The following is a 21,901-nucleotide window of genomic DNA, read 5'->3' as shown; positions in this document are numbered from 1 at the left end:
AGCTGTTTGCATGTGCTCTTTGCATCCCTCCTTATGAAACTGGAAACCAAGCACCTGCAACAGCCACAAGGAGATTTAGCTGTTCTAAACAGCTGCAACAAATTCATGGTTAAGCCTGAAAGTGTTGGTACTGCTTCAAAACTTGTCTGATTTCTGCAAAGTTAAAAAACACCAGCAAAGAAACACTACCATCAGATTAATGAAATTCTAAAGATAGTGCAAACCTTCAACACAGTAACTCCCAGACAGTTTCTGCTGCTTTATAGAGCTGGAGTTATCAAGTCTTTATAAAGTTAAAGCTTTTGTGTTTCTACTTTAGCATGTACATAGTTTACCCAAATCACGAGTCTCATGCCTTTCAGAGGAGTGCTACTCTGAGCTGGCACCACTCTGAACTATTTTGTAAATGAATTAAAAAATTGCCTCACCCAACTAAGACAGTAAGGAAAGGGCAACTGTCCTGCATGCCAGTCATGGTAGGTCTCATTTTTCCAGGACATGAACTGATCAGGATACATGTGCCCTCTTAAGGGAAGGCATGTGGGGGGACTGGGAACTGAAAAAAAAAAAAAACAGCCCAACAAAACCCATCTACTCAAAAAAATCCCTGGTGGGATAGTGGTAGGTGCATAGAAACGGCAACATCATCTCCTCAAGAGCAGCTCACTGCAGCCCTTCCTGCTCTCAGAACACCACACTGGCTGTTCCAAACCAAAATGAAATTCTGAGCAGTAACTTCAGCCTCTAGCACCTTTTCTTTCCTACACTATGCACTGTAGAGATGTTAATTTTGTTCATTTGGAGTGAACAGAGCTGCTTGAGTAATAAACTACTGCTTTTAAGTTGAGGTTTGCTTTAGGAGCTCTCAAAATATATCACATTTAGTCTAAGTGGCCCCTTAATGGACTGCTGCCAAGGATCAAAGCTTGCCTACTCTCCCTTCTTATGTGGGAGACTGATTAAGTATTCTGGTTTGTTTGCAGTGAATTATGAGAAGAAATCTCCTGCAACAACAGCTGACAGCTACACTCTTATCCTTACGTACAAACAGAAAAGTAAATATTAAGAGTACCCACATCTTCAAGATAGAGTATTTTTATTAACTCTAACAGATAAGACTATCTGAAAATAGTAAATTTCCAGTAAATTCTGGAAATGTATATTATATATATTATATATATATTTTATTATAACCCTAATATACACATATAAATGTACATACCTGTATACTCACCTCAACCTTTTTCTTTCATTTCTGGCATCATGCCAGGTCCACCCAGGGATTCAGGAGCTCTTACAAGATCTCAGTGTCTTCATTGAGCCTCTCATCACTGACACTGCTGGAACTCTCTTTTCAGTATCACAACATAGTGATGAATTTCAGGCACATTTACGAACATGCTCACAATCATGGCATTTACACAGCTCTGTCTCTGAAATGCACTTGCCTCCTACTTAGACTGCAACTTTGCGTTACCATTTGTCCTTCCAACCTACCTTGCAGCATCTAAAGAGACACATGAACAGCAATTCCACAGCCAGCTTTAATACAGCATGCATCTATCAGCTGGAACAAATCCAAACCTACTTGATTTATGAAACATCATGAAGTTTACCCATAAGCAGAGCTACAGCTGGCTGCACTAAGAGGAGCTAGCAGGAAGAAGTGTTTCCCAAACAGTTGAATTTGGACAGAAATTACAGGTGGTTTAGTTACAATTACCACTGTTCAGCAAAATCTAAAATTATTACCTGGATAGTTAACTGCAGAACCATTCTCAGATAATAAGTGGCATGGAGAAGCAGTTTAATAACGAAAAACAATAATTTAGATTTTATGTCAATTGTAAAGTCAGGGTTATCAGCTGAGCACAAACACAACACACGCTGCCTTATCAAACCAGCCTTACCAGAGTAACTGTGTAAACCAGGACCCAACCCACCAGTCTAGTGTTTTGCTGCTCACAGTACCAGACAGTCAAGGAAGAAACACCTACTTCTAAATTAATGCCAGAAAGCTTTTGATTTCTCAGACTAACAAGGAAACTAGACATGTGACAGCATCACTGCTGGCCGCACAGAATTAATTTACACTGGCTGGACGTTATTTTAGTTTTATTTAACAGCTACTGTAAAACTGGGATGAGATTTTACCCCTTGCTCAAACTTCACTGACTCCATTGACTGTTCCACGTCTCAGACTTTGCACAGGTTCTTTAACAACAGTTTACAGGTAGAACTCTCCAAGATCAGCTAGGAAAACTATCTGTGTAACTGCATCTTGTTTGTCCCATTTTCAAGTTTTCAGCATCCCTGACTCACTTAGCAGGGCTAGTTTGGGGGGTTCTATTGATACAACAGCAATTTTTCAAGAGTAGATACTCTGATGAAAGGAGTTCTAGTATTAAAGTAATCTTAAAATCTTAAAAATAAAATCAGATACCACCAGCATTTGAGAAAAATAGGTGACTTCTGAGCTACTTCAAAGAGACCTAGGCAGAACTTGCATTTTAGAAAAGAATTTATTTAGACACCTGTTGCTCTTAAATTACAAAAGTTAAAAAGAGCACGCAGTGCACTGACACATCACCGATTACTTCTAAAGCTGTTTTAAGACATAAGGTGGTTTCTTTGAGAGAAGACAACTCAACATGATCCAAACTCAAGTATCCATTTCTCGTATTTCTCAATGTCCGCAGCAGAAACAGATTTAGAAACTTTCTTCAAAGCTATTTCAAAGTCTTCCATAGTTGTTGGCATGTGCATTTCATCTCGGGGAAGATTTCTTATTTCTTCTGGTGTCAAGCCTTCAATACGCCTCCTCATAGCCATCAACGATGCATCTCTAGTCAGGATAGTAAGAAAATAAAATCATTACTCAATAGAGGATGGTGTGTTCAGTTGTTTGAAAGGCTCAACACAGCATTCCAATTAAGCTGTGGCATTCAAAAAGATTCAGTAAAGAACTGTAAACTTTTATGGGAAGATCTCCAAATGCTTGTACAAGCTACAATACCATGTTATCCATATTTTTCAAACATGGCATTATCCTCACCAGATATCTGAACAGCTGCTATTCACAGGCTAGGCAAAACAGGTAAAGACAAACTGGTTTAGCTGATGTCACTGCATGCCTATGATGTAGCTGCTGTTTATAGTATTTTTAAACAGGAACAAGGCAATAACAATTTCACTCCTCCTAGATATAGAAGGAGCAGCTGGAGTGTTTTGAATGTTTCCTGGTTTGAACAGGAATCCCACATCAAAGAGAGGAGTCAACAGTATCTACCTCCAACCTGTACACTGAAGAGCTAAATGTTAAATAACAAAACCTGTTCTGTCTGTAGCTCCTCAAACTTCTGGCCTTAATGAGCACTGAGTGTTTTTACAAGTGTGTCATTTTCTTTCATGTTAGGTTTGACTACATTTAGATTTCCAGCAGTAAATCCGGTAGCAGCAGGTGATGAGCTGGTGAGGTGATAATTAAGTAACACTAGAAGGCTGCAGTTCCTGCTAATTCATTGTTATGTATCTTACAAGAAGAAAATGCAGCTTATCTGTCTAGCAGTAAAAAAGATGGAAGTGTAATCTCGGTGATACCACAATAGTATATTGTGTCATATCAGAAGGTAAGAATCCAAAGAGAGAAAAACTTACACGTTGTCTTCAGGAAGGATTTAGAAAAAATGGTTTGAGCATATTCTGTTTCAGTACTATCCCCTCCCGCTAAAGGCAACCATAGCTGTCAAACTTCAGACATTTACTAAATAATTCACAGAATATTCCAACTTGGAAGGGGCCCACAAGGATCATCACGTCCAACTCTTAAATGAACAGCCTGTACAAGGGATCAAACCCACAACCCTAATATTATTAGCACCATGCTCTGACCAACTGAGCTAATCTCAGAGTTAATTAATAAATTAAAATTTCTAATACAGGAACTAAAATTTCAGAACCAAAAAGTTGCCTTGTTGACCTCCATCTCCACCAAGTATCACCATGCTTCACTGCTACAACATCATGTGTAAACCACAAGCTACTGTTACACAGTGGGGTGGGGGGGACATTCCATTCATCTAATTTGCTTCCAGACAGCAGTTAAAAAAAAAAGTCCAGCAAAAATTATCCAGCCAACCAACAAGCGCATCCATACCTTAACACACTGGCAGAACTGAAGTGCAGCTGCCACCACTTCCTTTTGTAAAGTCATTTTATGGATAGTCATTCCTAACTGAACTCCTGGTGCTTTCTCAAATGCACTCTTGGTGCCTGGAGAAGCACCAAAACTCTATTCAAAAAACAAGCAGCCACCCACTGGAAGATACAGCAGGTGCCAGTTCTGTTCTAAAGGGTTTTCAACATTGACAGTCCACTCAAAACAACAATTCAAAGTTAGTTCATACTCACATCTAATCTGCAATTTGGATGCATTTTTTATTTCCTGAATGTCATTTTAAAATGGAACGGTCACCTTCATTTCCCCTTGGTTACATGCTGACTGCTAGGAACTCTAGTGTTTGTTACCTCTGACTGGTTTTCATTCTGGCTCAGCAAACTTTGGACTTCACCTCAAATTCTTTAAGATAGGAGGGTCATTTCAGTAAACCAGAGTTCTTTGTCCACCTATGTTTTGCTTGTATCACTAGCAAGGTCTGTCATAGCATACAGGTTTGAATTTTACTATGCTTATATATTGAGAGCCTGAACCATAAAAAAGCACTTCTAAATTATCCACATCTTTTTGTCTCAATATAAATGAAAAAGTCATATCCAAGAGCTATTTCTCCTGACACCATGAACAAAGCGTAAATACACAGCCTAATATGAGCACTTTCTTAGTGATTTCAAACAATGTATATCCAACTCCCAGTTCATCTGGATTTCTGCTTGCTGCCACCTCAGTCATCACTTCAGAGACTGCCACAAATAGAAGGTTCAGATGTTTCTTTGTGTTTTTTTAATCTGTTTGCCTTTTTTTTTTTGTTTAATAGTATTTGTACAAAGGGGCTTTGGTTAAAAAAATCAAAAGTAATTGTGCACCAACACATAAAATTCACTGTAAAACATTACAAGTATTTTCATTTCTAAAATAAATGTTTTGATATTCAGTATAAAATTAATTACAAACAACGAACACTGAACAGACTGGAGGAGACTAACTGCAGCTAAAATGCACAAAGCAGCAGACCAAATAAACTTTCATATAACATGAACCTATTAACACAAACTCCTTTCAAAGCAGAACCAAGACTGATCAAAAGAAATTCATCTCACAAACCTACAAATGAAACAAATCTCCACAACACAGATTCACAGCAACTAACGTACCATTCTTTTCCCAGATACTGCGCAAGGTTTGTTCAGGAAACCATACTGAGGCTCCAAACTTTTAGCTCAGCCTGCAGTGGCCCTGCTGACAGAGGCTTTGATGGCAGCTTTGTGTACAGGCTACTTGTTTTCATCCCTGTGGCACAGCACATTGTCCTCTCAGCTGTGCTGACACGTGTCTGCAGAGCCATGTTAAGAATCTAGGCAAGAAACGGATCCGCGTTTGAGGAAGTAGCCAGGAGGTGCTTTTACTCCAGCTCTCTCAGCCTGCTTGAAGCACAGCCCCACAAAAGCTGGGCTGGAACAACCAGGAGCTCAAGCCTTGCCCTGCCATGCTTCAGTGCTACCTCCAGAGCCTGAAAGCAGTGTTACACAGATGCTTATCAGATGACAACAGCATCCTAAGCAGCCTCAGTTCTCTGTCCCGTACTGCAGATCTCAGAGTTTGCCAAGTGCTTTAATGTAAACAGACAACTGCCACGTGTCTCTTAATAGCTCAGTCCTCCCCTTCCCTCTCCGATTTTTCAAAGAAAATACAAGGGAAGAATTAGAAGGTATTTTTAATCAATTATTTCAGGAATCTAGGCTAGAGAACAGGCCCACAAACAACTGTATGCCAGCAGTACAGAGAAGACAGGGAAATGAAGGAGGTAGCAGAAAACTTTCATCAGTCTCATCACAAGAACCAATGTGCTGAGATGGTACAACTGGTCTTGTACCATCACACGACTCTACACCTTTTCCATGCCATGAAGGAAGAAAACTCCGTGTTTTTACTTCAGTTATTCCAGCCTCTATCACTTATCCTCTTACATACAGATTTCTGCAGAAGTCATTTAGCCCAAGCAGAATGAATGCAACTCTGCAAGTTAAAGTTTACCATCCTCTGGATAGTCCTCATGCATAGAATTTAGTCTATATAAGAATTTTACCTAAATCACAGCTTATTAGATTACTACTCTTCAAATGGAAATTTAGGTAAATATTAATGCAGTATTCCACCTTTTAGCCATACACAAAAGACAAGTTACAGTCCATTTTTATCCTATAATTTTAATCATGTAAACTGGTTACTTTACAAACAGTTTTCCCAAAGTTTGCATCAGTAATAACACATGATGGAATGTCAACTTACCTGCACACATTGGTAATGTCTGCACCTGAATAACCCTCCATTTTCTCGGCTATGTTTGCAAGGTCAACATCATCAGCCAGTTCCAGCTCCCGCAGATTTATTTTTAGGAGTTCCTCTCTACCTTTGGCTAATCAGAGAAAAGAAAACTGAGTCTGTACAATTTGCCTTCTGAAGATAAATAATAAATTGAAGGAGGATAAGAGGGAAGAATGAGAAAAAGGGCGCTGTAATTGCTACAAGAATAAATGTTCATGTTTAGATTTAAGCTGGTCCTGAATCTGTAAGTGAAATTGCATACGTGTATCAATTAGATTTTTAAACCAAGTGATCAAAGCTTAAAGAATGTTGATAAAGTTTAGATTTTGAAATTTTTAGCCACTCCTCTCCCCGATTCTTCCTACCTGATGGTAAAGGAATGTAAATTCTCTTTTCTAGTCTCCGTCTTAGGGCTTCATCAATATCCCAAGGAAAATTAGTAGCAGCAAGTACCATGACCATCTTAGAAGGATCATCATTTTCAATAGCCCCCCCAACACCTGCAGTGGAGAAAAGAGGGAGTAAAATATACATATTTTTTTAAAAAACTTCATGTACAGAGTAAACAGTTCTGCAGTATTAAAGTAGCTATTCTATTGCACCTTAATGAGGCTAAGGATAATAGAATCATGAAGTGCAACAGAGTTTGCTTTTTCCTCTCCATGACAGCCTGCAAGCATAAATGGGAAGCTTGGTTTAAACAGCAGCAGGGGCATAGGCCACTGCTCAGACCAGGAAGTTCCTCTCTATCACAGCTAGAATGGTTTTACAGCAGAGTTGTTTGTACTTCTGCCGCAACAGGGGTTCAATTTTCGCTTCAACATCTTGCAGCAGCATTTGAAGACACAACACCAAACACCATCACCACACAAAAAAACTACATCCCCCACAGTATTCACCAACAGCCACACAAAAGCAGCATGACTCCCCTACAAGTTGTCTTCCCTTCCAAAGTCCAGCCAAAGGTTTCATATGTACACGTGGACTGTATAAACTGCTGAAATGAATCTTTAAATGTGGTGGACTAAATCACAACTTCTTAAAGACAGACCACCTCAGTTTCTAAATACTATGGAGCTGCTACACCAGGAAGAAGCCAATTTTGTTGAAGTTGCTACTCTCTGTATCTAGTGTTTTTGCTTAGAACAGGATTGGGCTCTGGGGTAGCCATTGTACCTAGTCTGCCCGGGAGTCTGCATATAAAACACCACTTATGAATGCCCAAGTAAAAGGATTCAAATAGTTCTTACTAATAAAATCAGATTATGTACACACTTGATATGAGAACAGTACTAGAGCTCTGCTGCTCTTTAAAGACAAAAATAAAAGGGTACCAACATCAGAGAATGAGAAATAAATATGCAAACCTTCTGACTCATGGAATTCTATCACAAATCAGTCCACAGATTAGCATTTCTCAGTAGTTCCTTTCCTTCTCTCTGCACCCCAGAATATAAAATGGATGCCTCTATAGCAACTCTGCATTGTTACCTAGTTTTGAACTTTGTTGATTTGTGAAATATTACCCACATATCTGTAGTGAACTCAGTGTTTTAAAATGAAAACTCTCCCAACCACTTCTATAAAACAGAAGATCTCCACTTGTTTATATTTTTAGGAGAAAAAGAGATCCCTAAGAAATTAAGTGTAATGCCTTAAGCTGCCTTTGAAGTTTAAATACAAGCAAGTAACAGTTCTTTTGAACCATTTTTTACTTCATTTTGAAGAAGCGAGTGATATGCCAAGCAATGACGGAGAAGCGGGGTATTTTTCTCCTCCTCTTTTGAAATCTTGTATTTTCCACTGAATCTTCCTTATTCTGGGTCACTAATACAAGATCATAACTCAGAGGCCAAAAGACTGTTAAACAATGTCACTTGTAGCTTTTAACCCCTATTTCATGTAGGGCTTTCAAAAAAGTGCTTCTGAAGAATGAAGTTTGGGGTTTTGTTTTTTTTTTCTTTTTGGTTTTTTTTGGTCCCTCAAGTTTCCTCCAGTCCAGCAGTTCCCAGTGATCAGATTATTTACCATCCATTTGAACTAGTAGTTCTGCCTTCACACGTCGGCTGGCTTCATGCTCCTCCGAAGTTCCCCTGCGGCTACAGATGGAGTCTATCTCATCAATGAATATGGTTGTTGGGGCATAGAATCGAGCCTGAAGAAAGCAAAAGATAAAGCAGAAGCTGAAATAGCAGTTCAATCCCACTAAAGAAGCAGCAGCATATTCAGAGCTGAGCAGTGATGTATTTGCCCCAGCTTCTAAGTTATCAAATGGTCCCCACCCTTCCCTCTCTTGGACCCTAGCACTCAGGTATGGAGCAGCTGTGCATTCATTCAGAGTGTTTGAGTAGAAGAGCTTTTGGCAAATTCCTGTAGTTGTTAAGAGCTATAAACAAACATTTCATAAGCTATAGGCAGTTTCCCACATTAGGAGTAACATGTTTAACTGTGAAAGTCATCACAGAATGCTTGAGTAATATTTCAGTTAAAGCCAGGATGAATGTTAAGCTGGGACACCATGACATAGAACCTGTCCAGGAGATAGGTCTACTGTGAAATAACTGACCTTTCTGAAAACAAGAGCCTTTAAAGACAAGGATCCAGGATAATACAAGCTATTGTATTAGAGCAGTTGTGATGCTGTGTTATCTGCATTTTTGAACAATCACATTAAATGAGCCAGTATCCCACCTAAGAGACTATAATGTAAAAGATCTTTTATTTCCTGCCTTTTCTGATTACTGTAATTGCAACTCTGCTGTCCCCTTCAGTACTGGGCAACCTAGCAAACACTGCACACACACCTGGCAACACAGAAAAAAAAACAACTATTCTCTGAGCCCATTTCAAGCATTATGTGCTCTGAAGCCAACTACAGTTTGGAAGGCCACTTCTTTTAACCACAAACAAAAAAACACCCACAAAAACAACAAAACACACAGCCTAAAAAAGGATCTCACCCAGAAAGCAATTAATTCTGTCCTTAGATTTACATTCAAGTATGTTCTACAGCACTCACCAGCTTATAGTGAGCTACCTCTAATGCAGCAAGCTAACCCTGAATATAAAAGATGACCTATTTTTCAGCTTTTATAAATCCATTTAAGAATAATCTTGAAATGAAAATGAGCAAATCAGAAATGCCCAAGCATTTGAAGCTTGAAGAGCTGTTCATGTATGCTATGAGATGGAAACCTTGGTAAGGTTTCAGCATTCCAGGGGTGGTTCTGCTTCATTATCTCACTGTTCATATTCAGAAACTTAAATCACCATTTCAAACAGCAGACGAACAAGTTTCTCAGATTCTCCTCTGTATTTTGAGGTAAGTGTGGAAGAAGAAACATTGAAGAAAGTTGTCTTGCATTCAGTGGCTACAGCTTTTGCTAGGAGGGTCTTTCCAGTACCAGGAGGGCCAACCATCAGCACACCCTATTAAAATGAAAAAGAACCACTTTTAGGACAATAATCAAAACAGAGAATTTTAGTGTAGTAGTAAACTACTGGATGTAAACTTTTCCTTGAAAAGTTATTCAAAGGTAAGTAATGAATATCATTGTTTACTCACAAACACATAGTTGAAGACATTGTGCAGGTATCTGGCTGACATCTTTATTTTGGTGCTATTATTTACAATAAATTTTGTTACTAAAATGCAGTAAGAATTTATTTAAACTGTAAAACATTTGAAATTTCTTGTTATGCCAAGATCCAATCTCAAAATCCTACTTATGATCGCAGGACCAGATTTTTTCATACCTTCCACGGTCTTCTAATCCCCTTGAAAAACTCTGGCATCCACATTGGTAAAACTACAGCTTCCTTAAGCAGCTTTTTGGCTTCTACTAAATCAGCAATGTCATCCCTGACAAGAAAGAGAAAGTTGTTTGACAGATTCAGACAGCAGGCAAAAGAATCACTCCACAGCTCAAAAAACCACACAATAAAATTATTGTTACATGTTGGCTCTCTCATAAATCTAATTCATTTTCCAGAATTACTTACAGCCTAATGGCAAAAGCCTGTAACAGCTACAACTGACATCTGCAGACTCCAGATGGATGCAAAAGAAAAAACCCATGAACTATTTCACTAGAGCACCACTGTTAGTATTCAGAGAAAGACAAGCAGAGAAGAAAGCAGGTTGGTTAAACTTAGGCTAACTACCAATTATGCTTCCTTGTCTTGCTGACGTTAGATGTCCCTGAAACTTAAATACCATATTTCATTGTTACAAGAATAACTTGCTGAAGACTAGAACATCGAGCAGAATTAAACAGAATTTTTAGAATTCTTTTTGTGAGTTACAAAAGTATTAATTCTTAGATACCTTATAGGTCTGTCTTATTTCCTTGAAAGTAACTTTCAGGGCATTCCTCTTATCAGCATGTGCCCGAGTAACATTTTGGTTTCAAAATACATCTACATGAAGAATTAATTTCAAAACTGAAGTTGTAATTTATGATTCAATATAAAAACTGAAACATATATTTAAATGCTAAACTAAAATATAAGACAGTTGCATGCACACAAAGTGTTTTATGGGACTGTTTGGGTTTTTTTTGGTTTTTCTTTACTTGCCAGATTTTTGCTTATTTAATTCTCACAAAACCACCTAAGCTTGGATGCATTTGGAACACAAAACAACCTTTATATACAGTTTAATATTTAACACATTTATGTAAAGGTACTGGCACAGAGTTATATTTTATACTAATGGCCACATTACATCCAGTAACATTCTGAAGGGTTCCTATATTGATGTAACTTCTTTGCTAATCAGTTTTCCATCTTGATATGCCCCAGAGTAGCAAAACAGATTTTCAAATGAAGAGACACTGACAGATATTAGAAACTTTTACAATGCAAAAGAGTATCTCAAAATTTGATTTTAGTACTCATAAAAATTTTGAGAAGCTTGTATGGCTAAGCTGGACAGGACTTTAGGCAACCTGATTTAGAGAAAGATGTTCCTGCCGTGGCAGGGGACTGCTTCAGTTGATCTTTAAATGTTCCATCCAGCCCAAACTATTATATGAATCTATGTGTGGAAAAAAAATAAATTTTGAGCTCTAGAAGTATTCAACTACATAAGAAGTTCAGCTGCCGATTTAAAGGCAGTAAGGAAAACCTGTTTGTACTTTTTATATGTAAGTATCTGTTAAAATACTTAATTCTTGTCATATGATGTGAGAGGAAACAAACAACTCAAGAGACTAGCAGCAGTACTCAAACTTACCATCGAATGTTGGGATTCTGAGAAATGATATCTCTTTCCAAAGCTTCTACTAAATCTTTGTCATATCCAGTACTATCAAATTTCTTTGGTTCAGACTCTGAAATCTCAGATGTGGATTTGTTCTACATATAAATGATATAACAAGGTAAATACATAACAATGGTTATGCTACTAATGAATTTTTATTATTCAAGTCCAAGTCCATAACAGCATCATATTTTTAGAAGGTGACAACATAAAATAGCACGAAAATTATGAAGCATCATATTACAGCTGCACTGCAGGATGGATCTGTGTGTTTCACCCAGATTTCTGTACTGCCCTAGTTCCATTCCCTTCTCCCCAAAGCCAGCATGTTGTACTGCTGCAGTTTCTTTGTTTTGGTACCTAATCAAAACTGCATACACCTATCCCAGTGAAACTGTTTCTGCCTCTTCTCTCACAGAAACCTGACATTATCTGAGAGAGTAGGGAAAAATTATGTGTAACACTGGACCACAAAGCATCACACTCAGTATCTCAAATTCTCTACCTATCATAAATATGCCATGTATATGGGACACAAAAAAATAAATTAAGCATGACTTCTGTATGAAGAACGAGCAATGGTCATCTGTAGGGAGACCACAGGGGTAAAACCAGAGCTAATTAACTGATACAGAAACATGGATATGAACAGCAGAGAAGCAACTCTGCAGCAGAGTCAAAGCAGAGAAGCTACATAGCTGAAAGGGCTCAAACAGCAGAGAACATGCAACTGAAAGGAAATAAAATGCGCTAGACATACCCTGGTTTTATACATTTAACAGCAAGCACTGGTGATGACAGAACAACTGTAAAAGAGAAAAAGAGACCTATCCTGTCTCTCTGTGGGTGTGTTCTGATGGAGAGAGGATTATCACTCAAAGACAATCTAATTTATCTCCTAATAAAAGTAGTATCTTACACAGCTAAAAAATTCCACCCTTGTAGATTATCCCATCTCCACAGGCCATGACACCTTCCCACAACTTAAGGTTGCTGAAGCTAACAAACTATTGCATGGATATTTGATTTATTTAGGCCCTGGAAAACTATGAATCTACTGTTTCCTGTATGGTCTCTTACCTTGGTCATCTGCTAAATTTATGTGGACCAGAGTACAGAGCAAAAATTAAAGCATTCTTATTGCCAAGAACAGATCATAGCTCAAGTATGCTGGGGTTTTGTTCATTTACAACTGAAAAGAGTATGAAGCTAGCAGAATATCTCAAAAAAAAAAAAAAGGCAAGGGTCTCATTTACGGATTAAGTAAATCTTGATATGTTTTGCAAGAGGCAAGTCAATCTTGGTTTAAATTATACTCAAAGCAATTAAGCCACAAGAATGTCCCACGTGAAGGAGCTCAAACAGACTACTTCAGAAATTCTGTGGTATCATTTTAAAAAACTGCCTTCAAGTTGCAGTAAACACTTCACAGAATCACAGAATGGGTCAGTCTGGAAGAGACCACAGTGGGTCATCTGGTCCAACTTCCCTGCTCAAACAGCATCATCCCAGAACAGATGGCACAGGATTGTGTCCAGATCATTCCCGAGTATCTCCAGTGAAGGACACTCCACATCCTCTCTGGACAGCCTGTTCCAGTGCTCTGTCACCCACACAGTAAAGAAGTTCTTCCTCATGTTCAGCTGGAACTTCCCGTACATCAGTTTCTGCCCACTGCCTCTTGTCCTATTGTTTGGCACCACTAAGAAGAGCCTGGAAACATCCTCTTGGGACCCACCTTTAGATACATCTACCAGATCCCAACCTCCTAGAACTATCATTCATTTTTAATTAATCCATAACCAACACCACGCACAAAGAAAAGACATCTTACAAGGCGAGATTCAAATCAGCACACTGACATGAACAGAAGAAACATTTTATAGGCATGTCAGTTTGTAATACACTCAGTAGTAAGAGAGTACAACTGAGTTTCTCAACTCCATGAAGCTATTTGCAAGTTTACCTTTTCCTCTTTTCCTTTGTTTTGCTGATCCTTTTTTTCCCGGCTGCGGACTGCCTTCCCTTTATCATTGGGGTTTCGAGAGGATGGACGGTGAGAGCCTCTGACAGCTGCACTTACACGATTATTGTGACCTCTGCAATCACTGCAAGGAGCAGACTGACGCTTCCTGGGTCCTGGCGAAGGTCTAATTAGTTGCAACATATGCAAAAAGCCTCAGTGTAAAGCCACTGGTGAGCACTACATAACCAAATCAACTGGTTACAAACTGAAAAGACATTTTGCTCAAAATAAAAATCTGTATGCCAGAAACAAGACAGGTATTTTTAGATAATGACTAAAAATCCATTTTCCCTGTGCCATGAGCTCAGGGTCCACTTGCTTAAAACAAGTGCCTTCCTTTGTATATTTCATCAGTAGAAGTAATATGGAGCTTAGAAAAAATAACAAACAAACAATAATTTGACAATACAGCTAAAGTAATCTAACTTTCTGTCAAATTGCACAGTTCTGTGTCTGCTTTGCATTTACTCCTGTCCCCTCCTTCATGCTACCACTGGCATGAGTTAGAACCTCCTGTGAACCAGGTCAGATAGCTACTCAAAAAGAAGACAAAAAAAAAAACAAAAAAAACCCAAACAAACAAACAAAAACCCACTATACACACAGAACAATGTCTTTAGCATCTTGAACCAGCTAATTAATGCCAACAGAAACAAAAGTGAAATAAAAACTCAAAAGGAAAAACCAAACAACTCAGGCAACAGTGTGTAGGGGAAAGAAGCTTGACATTAGTCAGGACTATGTAAGATAAAACCTCCAGAACATTCTGGATTAGACTGCCTCAAAATGACACCTCCTTCACCACAAATGGTGTCAAGCTGCTGGTGTGAGTGTTACACATCTAAGTTCAAGAACAAAAATTACACCACAACAGGCTGAAGTCAAAGTACACTTTGTCCTGATAAATATTAATTTAAGTCTTCAGGTTTCCTCTTACCTACGTTCAGCAGGTACTGGCAAAGACCAGACTTCTGCATCATGAGCTGGTAATTCTTGTTGTGAAGCTTTCAGTGGAGTATTGTCTAGTTTAAAACTCTCCAGTGTTTTCATTATATCTTTCACATGCTTAGCTTCCACACTTATCTCCTGCCAAACCTGATATAAAAAAAAAAAAAAAGGCAGATTATGCACATTGGAAATAAGTTTGTAACAGTCCTCTGTTCAAGCCATTGTAATGCCTGGATGGATTCCACAGGGTTTAATGAGCTACCTAATTCTACTTCAATAAACAAGAATTACGCACATTAGATATTAAGGAAGTTTTTCTGCCTTCCTCAGCACATTTAAAGAACAAAGAAAGAGATTCTCGACTTAACATCAAAGAGACTTTTGATAAATTTTGCAGATTAAACTGGTAAATATCAATCAAAAGTATCAACCTAACAGGAAGAGTTAGAAATGGAATCAATGGAAAAAAAGAGGGTTTTTGCTGAGGACAAATGATCAACTTGCTATTAAGGACCTTAATCCCACTAAAACATTGAGGGAAATAAGACCTGAATGATACCAGGCTAAAAATCTTGAGCGTAACGGGCACTCATCAGCATAGCTGTCAGAACAGACAGTGCACTGGCTCCTCAGAGCCACATTCCATTGACTCTTCTGGCAATGACAGACAAAGAAGTCATAAAGATGATTTAAACAAGTCTACATCACAAAAAAAAGAAGCCTATATATAACAACACTAGTTTATGAGAGAATGGGGTAAGTCTTTTTGTATTTTTTTTACAATAAGATAGGCAGTTCTTGCTACTTCAATGTTTTTCCCTCAAAACATCCCAGAAAAGTGCTATTTACCTGCTGCCACTTCTGTTGCAGGTAGGTATCTCTCACAGAGTACAGATACTTATTCATTTGGTCAAGAACTCCCTGGTAGTAGACCATTGCAGAGTCATAATTTCCCAGTAAGGCATATTCACGGGCCAACTTCACATTCTCAATGATCATAACAAGGCTCATGTTCAACATGAAGCTGGAAAAAAAACAGGAAATATTAAGGAATTAAAAAAACAACCAAATCCTGAAACAAATTTTTGTAAGTATTGTCATATGCTTATTACCACATTTGGCATATCAAAAGATAGAAGCTGAGAAAATACTGGCTAAAAACAAAAGGTCTAAAATGAATGTGATACATATTAAAAGATAATTAATGTTCTATTAGAAGAAATTAAACTTTTCATGTCACAGGTTTCTTTCTTGTCATGGAGGTTCTGTCAAAAAGTTGATGTAAGATATGCAGATTAAAATGCATCATTACAAGTCACAATTGCATACTCTCCTTACCACTTTATTCTATTGTAACATAAATTGGTATTTTACTGTGCCTGGCCTGTGCTATGTGGTTTAAAAAGAACACAAAAAGCACCAAACAAGCAATAAATCAGAACTCTTCTTCCTAATGCATTATGTTTAGTTAATTTTTTTTTGCCTTAACCTTCTGTGCATGTGAATTTTAATAGCCTGATTTTGCCGAGCACCCAGCTTGCACCTTCCTATCACCTTCATTCTTACACCTAAAAAGAAACCCCTTAAAAACATCAAGGCTATTTAAGTTATCGCTGAAAAGTAAAGCAAAAGCCACAATTAAACATTTAGTGTGTAACAACCCATTTTATTTAACATACTGTTCAAGCCATGCTGGTTTTCCCTGTCATTGGTGCTTGTGTTTTTTTGGAGCAAACATCACAGGCTGTGACTACTTTCACTTTGCAGCACTAACAGAATCTGTGCTTTTAGATTAGAATAGGACAGAAATATTATTTATGCAAGTACAGTATAAGTAGAAGCAGCAGAAGTAGATTCATTCTTTACAGTGCCACTGTCAACAATGTCCCACATTGCTGTCAGTGTCTTATACACCCCATCCCCTTCTTCTCTAAGATGCTCGTACTGTCTCCACTTTTCTTGTCTCTTACACACCAAGAATTTCCCCACTCTCCTCATAATTTCCTAACCAGGCACAGAAAACATTAAAATTGGCAAAAAAAACAAGCCTGCAAGAGTGTCATCCTCCTCTCACTTTGGTACCTGAACCCAGTGCCAGAAAGAAGCAACTGCGGACAAGCAATTCCAGCTAAGCCCTAGGATGAAGCATACTTGATAGAGATCAACTATTTAAGGAAATTCACATGCGCAATAAACAGACTTAGGACCGAATATATTTCAAGACCAGGTCAGGGTCGAGTTCAGACACATTATCAGAGGTTTCAGAAGCCACTCTGCACACACCTGCCAATCTATTGTTAAAATGTGAGCCCTCCATTGTAAAGAGGGGCTGCTAAGTACAAATTAAACATTTTAGGGTTTTCACTCCTTTTTCTATCCCCTTCCCAAGCAGTTTCATGCACAGAAACACAGCTCAGGCATTCCTGAGCCAACATCCTCTTCTTTTTTCGCTTCCTTCCTCTTCGTTCCCTAGCTTCCCTTGGAGCAAATAGCTGCTGTCAAAATTCTCAGTCCAGAACAGCAGAACTGAGGCAGCAGGGGAGCTGAAGACAGGCCTCTGAGAGCCCACACCCATCCCTGCAGAGGGGACCCGTGGGGGTGAGGAGGAACCCTGCTATCACAGAACCTACACGGTGTCACTGCACTCTGGCCAGAGACTCGCCCAATTGGCCACGATGTCTACAAGCTGATACAGTCAATGTGACCACCAACTACAAAGACTAACATATCTCAGGCTAATTAGGCTTTGGAGACAGGGATTGGCTTGGGAGTTTTGTTGGTTTTAACCTCAGGAGAAAGAGCCTGAAGATGTTTGTCAACTGCTGTATGGATCATCACACAGATGTTAACAAAGTTTTCCCTGCTGTATTTAGGAGCAAGCTTTTCCACTCCTGCTCATCCTACCAGATACACCTGTTTGCCTGTCCTGAGAATTCAAACCGATGACTAATACTACTGAAATCACAAGCTGAGCAAGATGCTAATAGATATTTTAAAATTCAAGTAACAGCAAGTTACTGAAACAAAACTAAACTTTTAAATACACAGAGAAGTCAGAGGTAACTTTTTTTTTCACTGAATGCTGTAGAGCAATCCAAGCAAAGCAGCAGTTTTATATATACAGAAAAATAAAAAACAAGTTTGTAAGAATTGTTTTAATTTGGAAATATGAAAATAACTAGAATTAAAAATTAAAAAAAAACCAAAACAACAAAACTAAAGAGGCTAAGTCAGAAACATATGAAAGCTCAGGACCAAAAGGATAGCACTGCACATAATAAAAGAGCCAATGACATTTTCAGGTTAGAAAGGGCAGAGAAGGTAAGGACAAAATGTAGAAACAGACACGTAAGCAGAAGAAGCTAGAAACTCCTGGGAAGAAAAGAAAGAAAGAAAGAAGGTGCTCACTCAAGTTTATAATGTTATTGGAATCTACCTCTTCCATCGGTGCTATTGAAAATGCAGCATAATTTGTTTTAAACTAGAAAACAAATTTAATTTGTTACTTCATCTTGACTCACGAGAGCAGAAGAGCTTGAAGTGGCTTCCAAATAGAAGGCTCTTGAGTACAAGTGAGGCAGAAAAAGCTGCTGGCTCTGCTTATGTCTGGACATGCCACTCCTGCTGCCACTTGACTTCAGGCAGTGTCAGTGCTGATACACTAACGAGAGTCCATGGGTCTGCTGCACTTGTAAGTGAAGATGGTAAAGCAGGGGGGAAAAAAAAGAGTTAGAGTACTAATCTGGAAGCAAATGGAAGTTTGTGGCAGAAGGTCACAACATACTGGGGCAGCTCAGCAGGGCGGAGGACGTGGGAGAGGCGTGCCTACACACAAATCCAGAGTTACACCAGCACCGAAGGGATTAAAATTCTCACGAAATTAATCCTGCACTACTTAATTTTTTTAAGTATTTACAAATACTTAGCAATATCACATGTGTTTACAAATACTTGGTGCTATCACGTAACAGGATGTCAAAGCAGCAGGTCTGCACTTATCAGCCACAACCTTTCCATGAATCATGACCAGTGAAGTTATCTGTGTTCCAACAGCTGCTGAGACAGTGAAGAGCACAAAAAGTTTACAGTGAACAGGATATAAGGAAAATAACCTAAGCACTTTTTCCTGCAAGTTTAATTCTTCACTGTATACAAACATGCAAGACTTCACAACAAGAATAATCACTCTTCACACCAGCTGTGAGTATATAAGGTTCCCTGAAATTAACCCATCTCTAGTTACAAAATACATTTTACCATTTGCTCCAAGGACCTAAAGCATTTCTAGAGTATAGAACAGCCAAGGGTTGAACCTAACAAAAGTTCAAGATCCCCACAGCTTGTGAGAATAGCCAGCCTAACCATTATCAAGTAAACACTGGGGAAACTTCGTGTTTTCCACAATAACTTCAGGAAATCATTAGTAGAAATGACTGTAAGTAATTCCTGCTCATAGTCATATGCTAGAATCCAGGAACACTACATCAATCCTGTAACACAAGGAAATCTCCCAAACTTTAAAAATAAGAGAGTGATATGCAGATATTAAAAGTGAATATTAACACTGGACTGTGCCAATTACTGTGGTGGATGTGCTGACTTGAAGAACAGCACAAGCCACACATGGAAAATACTTCCAAGGGGTTCTTCGCTCCAGCCTTACTTAATGTCTGGACTAAGCCAGAGCCTGAATTTTGGCAGAGAGCACATGTTTCCATTATTTCAGCCTGCTATACAGGCTTTGACATCAAAGCAACTGTGTAATATTTGCAAAGCTCCCTTGGCAAGCCAGATGAGAAAAAAACACCCCAAAGTAACAGCTTTCAGGAATCAGTTTTTAACTGATGGCACGACAGCCTGCATAAATTTCTGAGTTCCCTTCCACCTTTAACACTCTTTTCATAACATCCATGGCCAGCAACATTTGGTATCAACAAGTGATTGTGTTGATTACTTGGGAAAAAGAGGTGCCAGACTTACTGGACACTAAACAAAATGGTTCTCATGCAGTTGCTGTATTTAACAGTAACGGCAGCAGAACCACCAGCAGCCACAAACATAACCATAGCTCGAAGTTTGTACAAAATAAAAAAAAACATTTAAAAAAATCAATCACTAGGTAGAGATGGCGAGATGGAACAGTGGTGGCATGTGATTTTATGTTTTCCAGGCTAAGCCTTTCAGGAGGCTTTATTAAACAGACTACTTTCTCCCCACTTCATGGGGGCTGGCATTCTTTTTGATGATTAATGTTAAATTCACAAATTTCTCTGGAACTTTAGAGAGGTCCGCGGCTGAACAGATATCTGAAACTGCTTCCCGCAGCTTCTGTCTGGAGAGAAAACTTGCATTATGGCAGATTAACAAAAAACCCCCAAACCAACAAAGCAGGTGGAGGGTGAAGGGAGGCTTAGGAAGCAGAGCTGCCAGTGCCAGCAGCGCCAGGAGCCCAGCCGCCAGGCGGGTTGCGGGGCCCGGGAGCACCGGCCGCACACCTGCGGGCAGCCCCCGACGGCGATGCCCGTGAGGCGCCGAGCACGTGTGAGCCACAGCCCCGATATCATGAGCTCCGTGGCCGCGGTCACGGCTGTCGCGACAGCAACCCCCGCAGCCCCTCATCCCCCGGCCGCGGGCCGGAGCAGCCGGAGCCCGCCCGTACCCGGGAACGCTCGGGGTGGCCCCGCCTGGCGCGGCCATCGCCCCCCGCCCCGGGCCCGCCTGGCCGTGCGGGCCGGGACGGACCCCGCGGGCCCCTCTCGCTCACTTACTCTTCTCCGGAGCTCGCACCCGCGGCGGCAGCTCCCGGCAGCACCAGCCACGAGCCCTTCAGTTCTTCCGCCCCCTTCCTCCTGCAGCGGCGCTGGGCCCGCCCCGGCCCTGCCCACCGCCTCCTCCTGCCGCCGCCGCCGGCAATTTTTGAAGGCAAATCCGGCTGCGTCACTTCCAGCCTAATGGGACGGGGGAGAAGGTCCGCCCGGCCGGGCTGACGAGGAGTTGGTGTTTGAGCATTATTACTAAAAGCGAGGAGCTGGTTTGGTTGGAAATTTTTAAGAGTAGCGGTGGGAAGAAAAAAAAAAATTAATTAAAAAGGGGGGCGAGAAAAGAGCAACTGCATTGGCCGGGAATCGAACCCGGGCCTCCCGCGTGGCAGGCGAGAATTCTACCACTGAACCACCAATGCTTGTGCCTTGACTGTTCTTTGCCTTCATCACTCAAATATGACAAACCTGCCTTAGCTTACCCACCTTACGTCCCGCTCTGGCGGTCGAGGACCTCTCGCCGGCTAATTCCGTAATTGACAAATGTCAGTTTTGCCGAGTGAGTAGCAAGTGCCCACTTTTATCTACATGCTCTTTCTTTGTGACTTGTCTGCACCCCGTCAAACTTTGGATGAAAACGCATCTGAGAGTGCTGAGGTAAACCTGCTGCCGAGCGGAGTCAGACCAGGAAACTGCCCTTAAGTGTCCCTGATGGAGCAGTGCCTCGTCACCTGTCTAAATAGACTCAGCTGCTTAGCAACAAATAGGATCTAAAGGTTGGGCACAATGCAGGAGGTTTATGATAGTCCTTCAGGGTGAACTCCAAACCCCCACAGCAGAATGTTATCCTTTAATTAAGTGTATCACGTCCATTCTTACTCGTCTTGTTATTCTATTTCTACCCATTCTTAAACTGGCAGTTTTAGTCTATCCCTTTAACGAGTCTACACTTAAAACAATCATTCTGACATTACTTCAGCTGTAAAGACACAGAAAGCTGCTGATGAGTTTCTAAAATTTTAAGTATATCACATCACCTGCCTGATGAGAGCTGGAGGAATCTCCTTTCTCCCTTTTGTAGGTGGGCTAATGAATAAAAAATGGTGCTGTACTTCCATAACCTCCCCTCCATGCATAGAAAAATTAGGCTATAACTCAGTCTCTCCAATAACATGTTAGTTTCTGCATTAGCACTTTGAGATGTGCACTTAAAGAAGGGGATTTTCACAAAGACCCGTAGAGATGAAAGCTGTGATACATTGTCCCCTTAAGGAACAGCTTAATGGTACATAATGTGTGCATAATAAAGAATAATAATAACAGTAATTTATAATATTTACTTATTTTGATGAAATAGGCAGCAGAAGACATGGAAAAAACAAACTGAACTCTTGAACATCAAC

General features: G+C 39.8%; 1 protein-coding gene and 1 non-coding gene across 7 annotated transcripts; both read right to left on the bottom strand.

The window, feature by feature from the left end:
- Nucleotides 1-2,503: 2,503 nt before the first annotated feature.
- On the bottom strand, nt 2,504-21,186 carry KATNA1 (katanin catalytic subunit A1). Of its 6 annotated transcripts, none has more exons than XM_088052407.1 (13): nt 20,985-21,186; nt 20,508-20,767; nt 18,261-18,427; nt 15,589-15,763; nt 14,729-14,886; nt 13,732-13,915; nt 11,739-11,860; nt 10,259-10,364; nt 9,773-9,931; nt 8,531-8,657; nt 6,868-7,002; nt 6,467-6,593; nt 2,504-2,845 (listed from the first exon to the last, which is right to left on the bottom strand). In XM_088052407.1, the coding sequence occupies exons 4-13, from the start codon at nt 15,757-15,759 to the stop codon at nt 2,647-2,649; spliced, it is 1,488 nt and encodes a 495-aa protein (XP_087908533.1). In that variant the 5' UTR covers nt 15,760-15,763; nt 18,261-18,427; nt 20,508-20,767; nt 20,985-21,186; the 3' UTR covers nt 2,504-2,646. The 6 variants fall into 6 exon arrangements, with proteins under 6 accessions (XP_087908533.1, XP_087908535.1, XP_087908532.1 ...); XM_088052409.1 differs by having other exon boundaries at nt 18,176-18,422; XM_088052406.1 differs by having other exon boundaries at nt 18,261-18,422.
- TRNAG-GCC (transfer RNA glycine (anticodon GCC)) lies at nt 20,850-20,920 on the bottom strand. The gene has a single exon. It is a non-coding gene; the product is annotated as a tRNA-Gly (tRNA).
- Nucleotides 21,187-21,901: the final 715 nt, after the last annotated feature.

Source organism: Pseudopodoces humilis, chromosome 3 (assembly GCF_049639895.1).
Source record: "Pseudopodoces humilis isolate 2021_Gansu_Grassland_sample_001 chromosome 3, ASM4963989v1, whole genome shotgun sequence".
NCBI lineage: Eukaryota > Metazoa > Chordata > Aves > Passeriformes > Paridae > Pseudopodoces > Pseudopodoces humilis.
The sequence above is the reverse complement of the archived record's forward strand: the minus strand, read 5'-3'. Positions and strand labels throughout refer to the sequence as shown.

Coding starts and splice junctions, on each gene's coding strand:
- KATNA1 (XM_088052407.1), bottom strand. CDS start 15,759: ATGTTGAACATGAGCCTTGTTATGATCATTGAGAATGTGAAGTTGGCC. Junction 11,861..13,731: donor ACAAAGGAAAAGAGGAAAAG/GTAAACTTGCAA, acceptor ATTTATATGTAG/AACAAATCCACATCTGAGAT. Junction 10,365..11,738: donor CAGAATCCCAACATTCGATG/GTAAGTTTGAGT, acceptor CTTTCTTGTCAG/GGATGACATTGCTGATTTAG.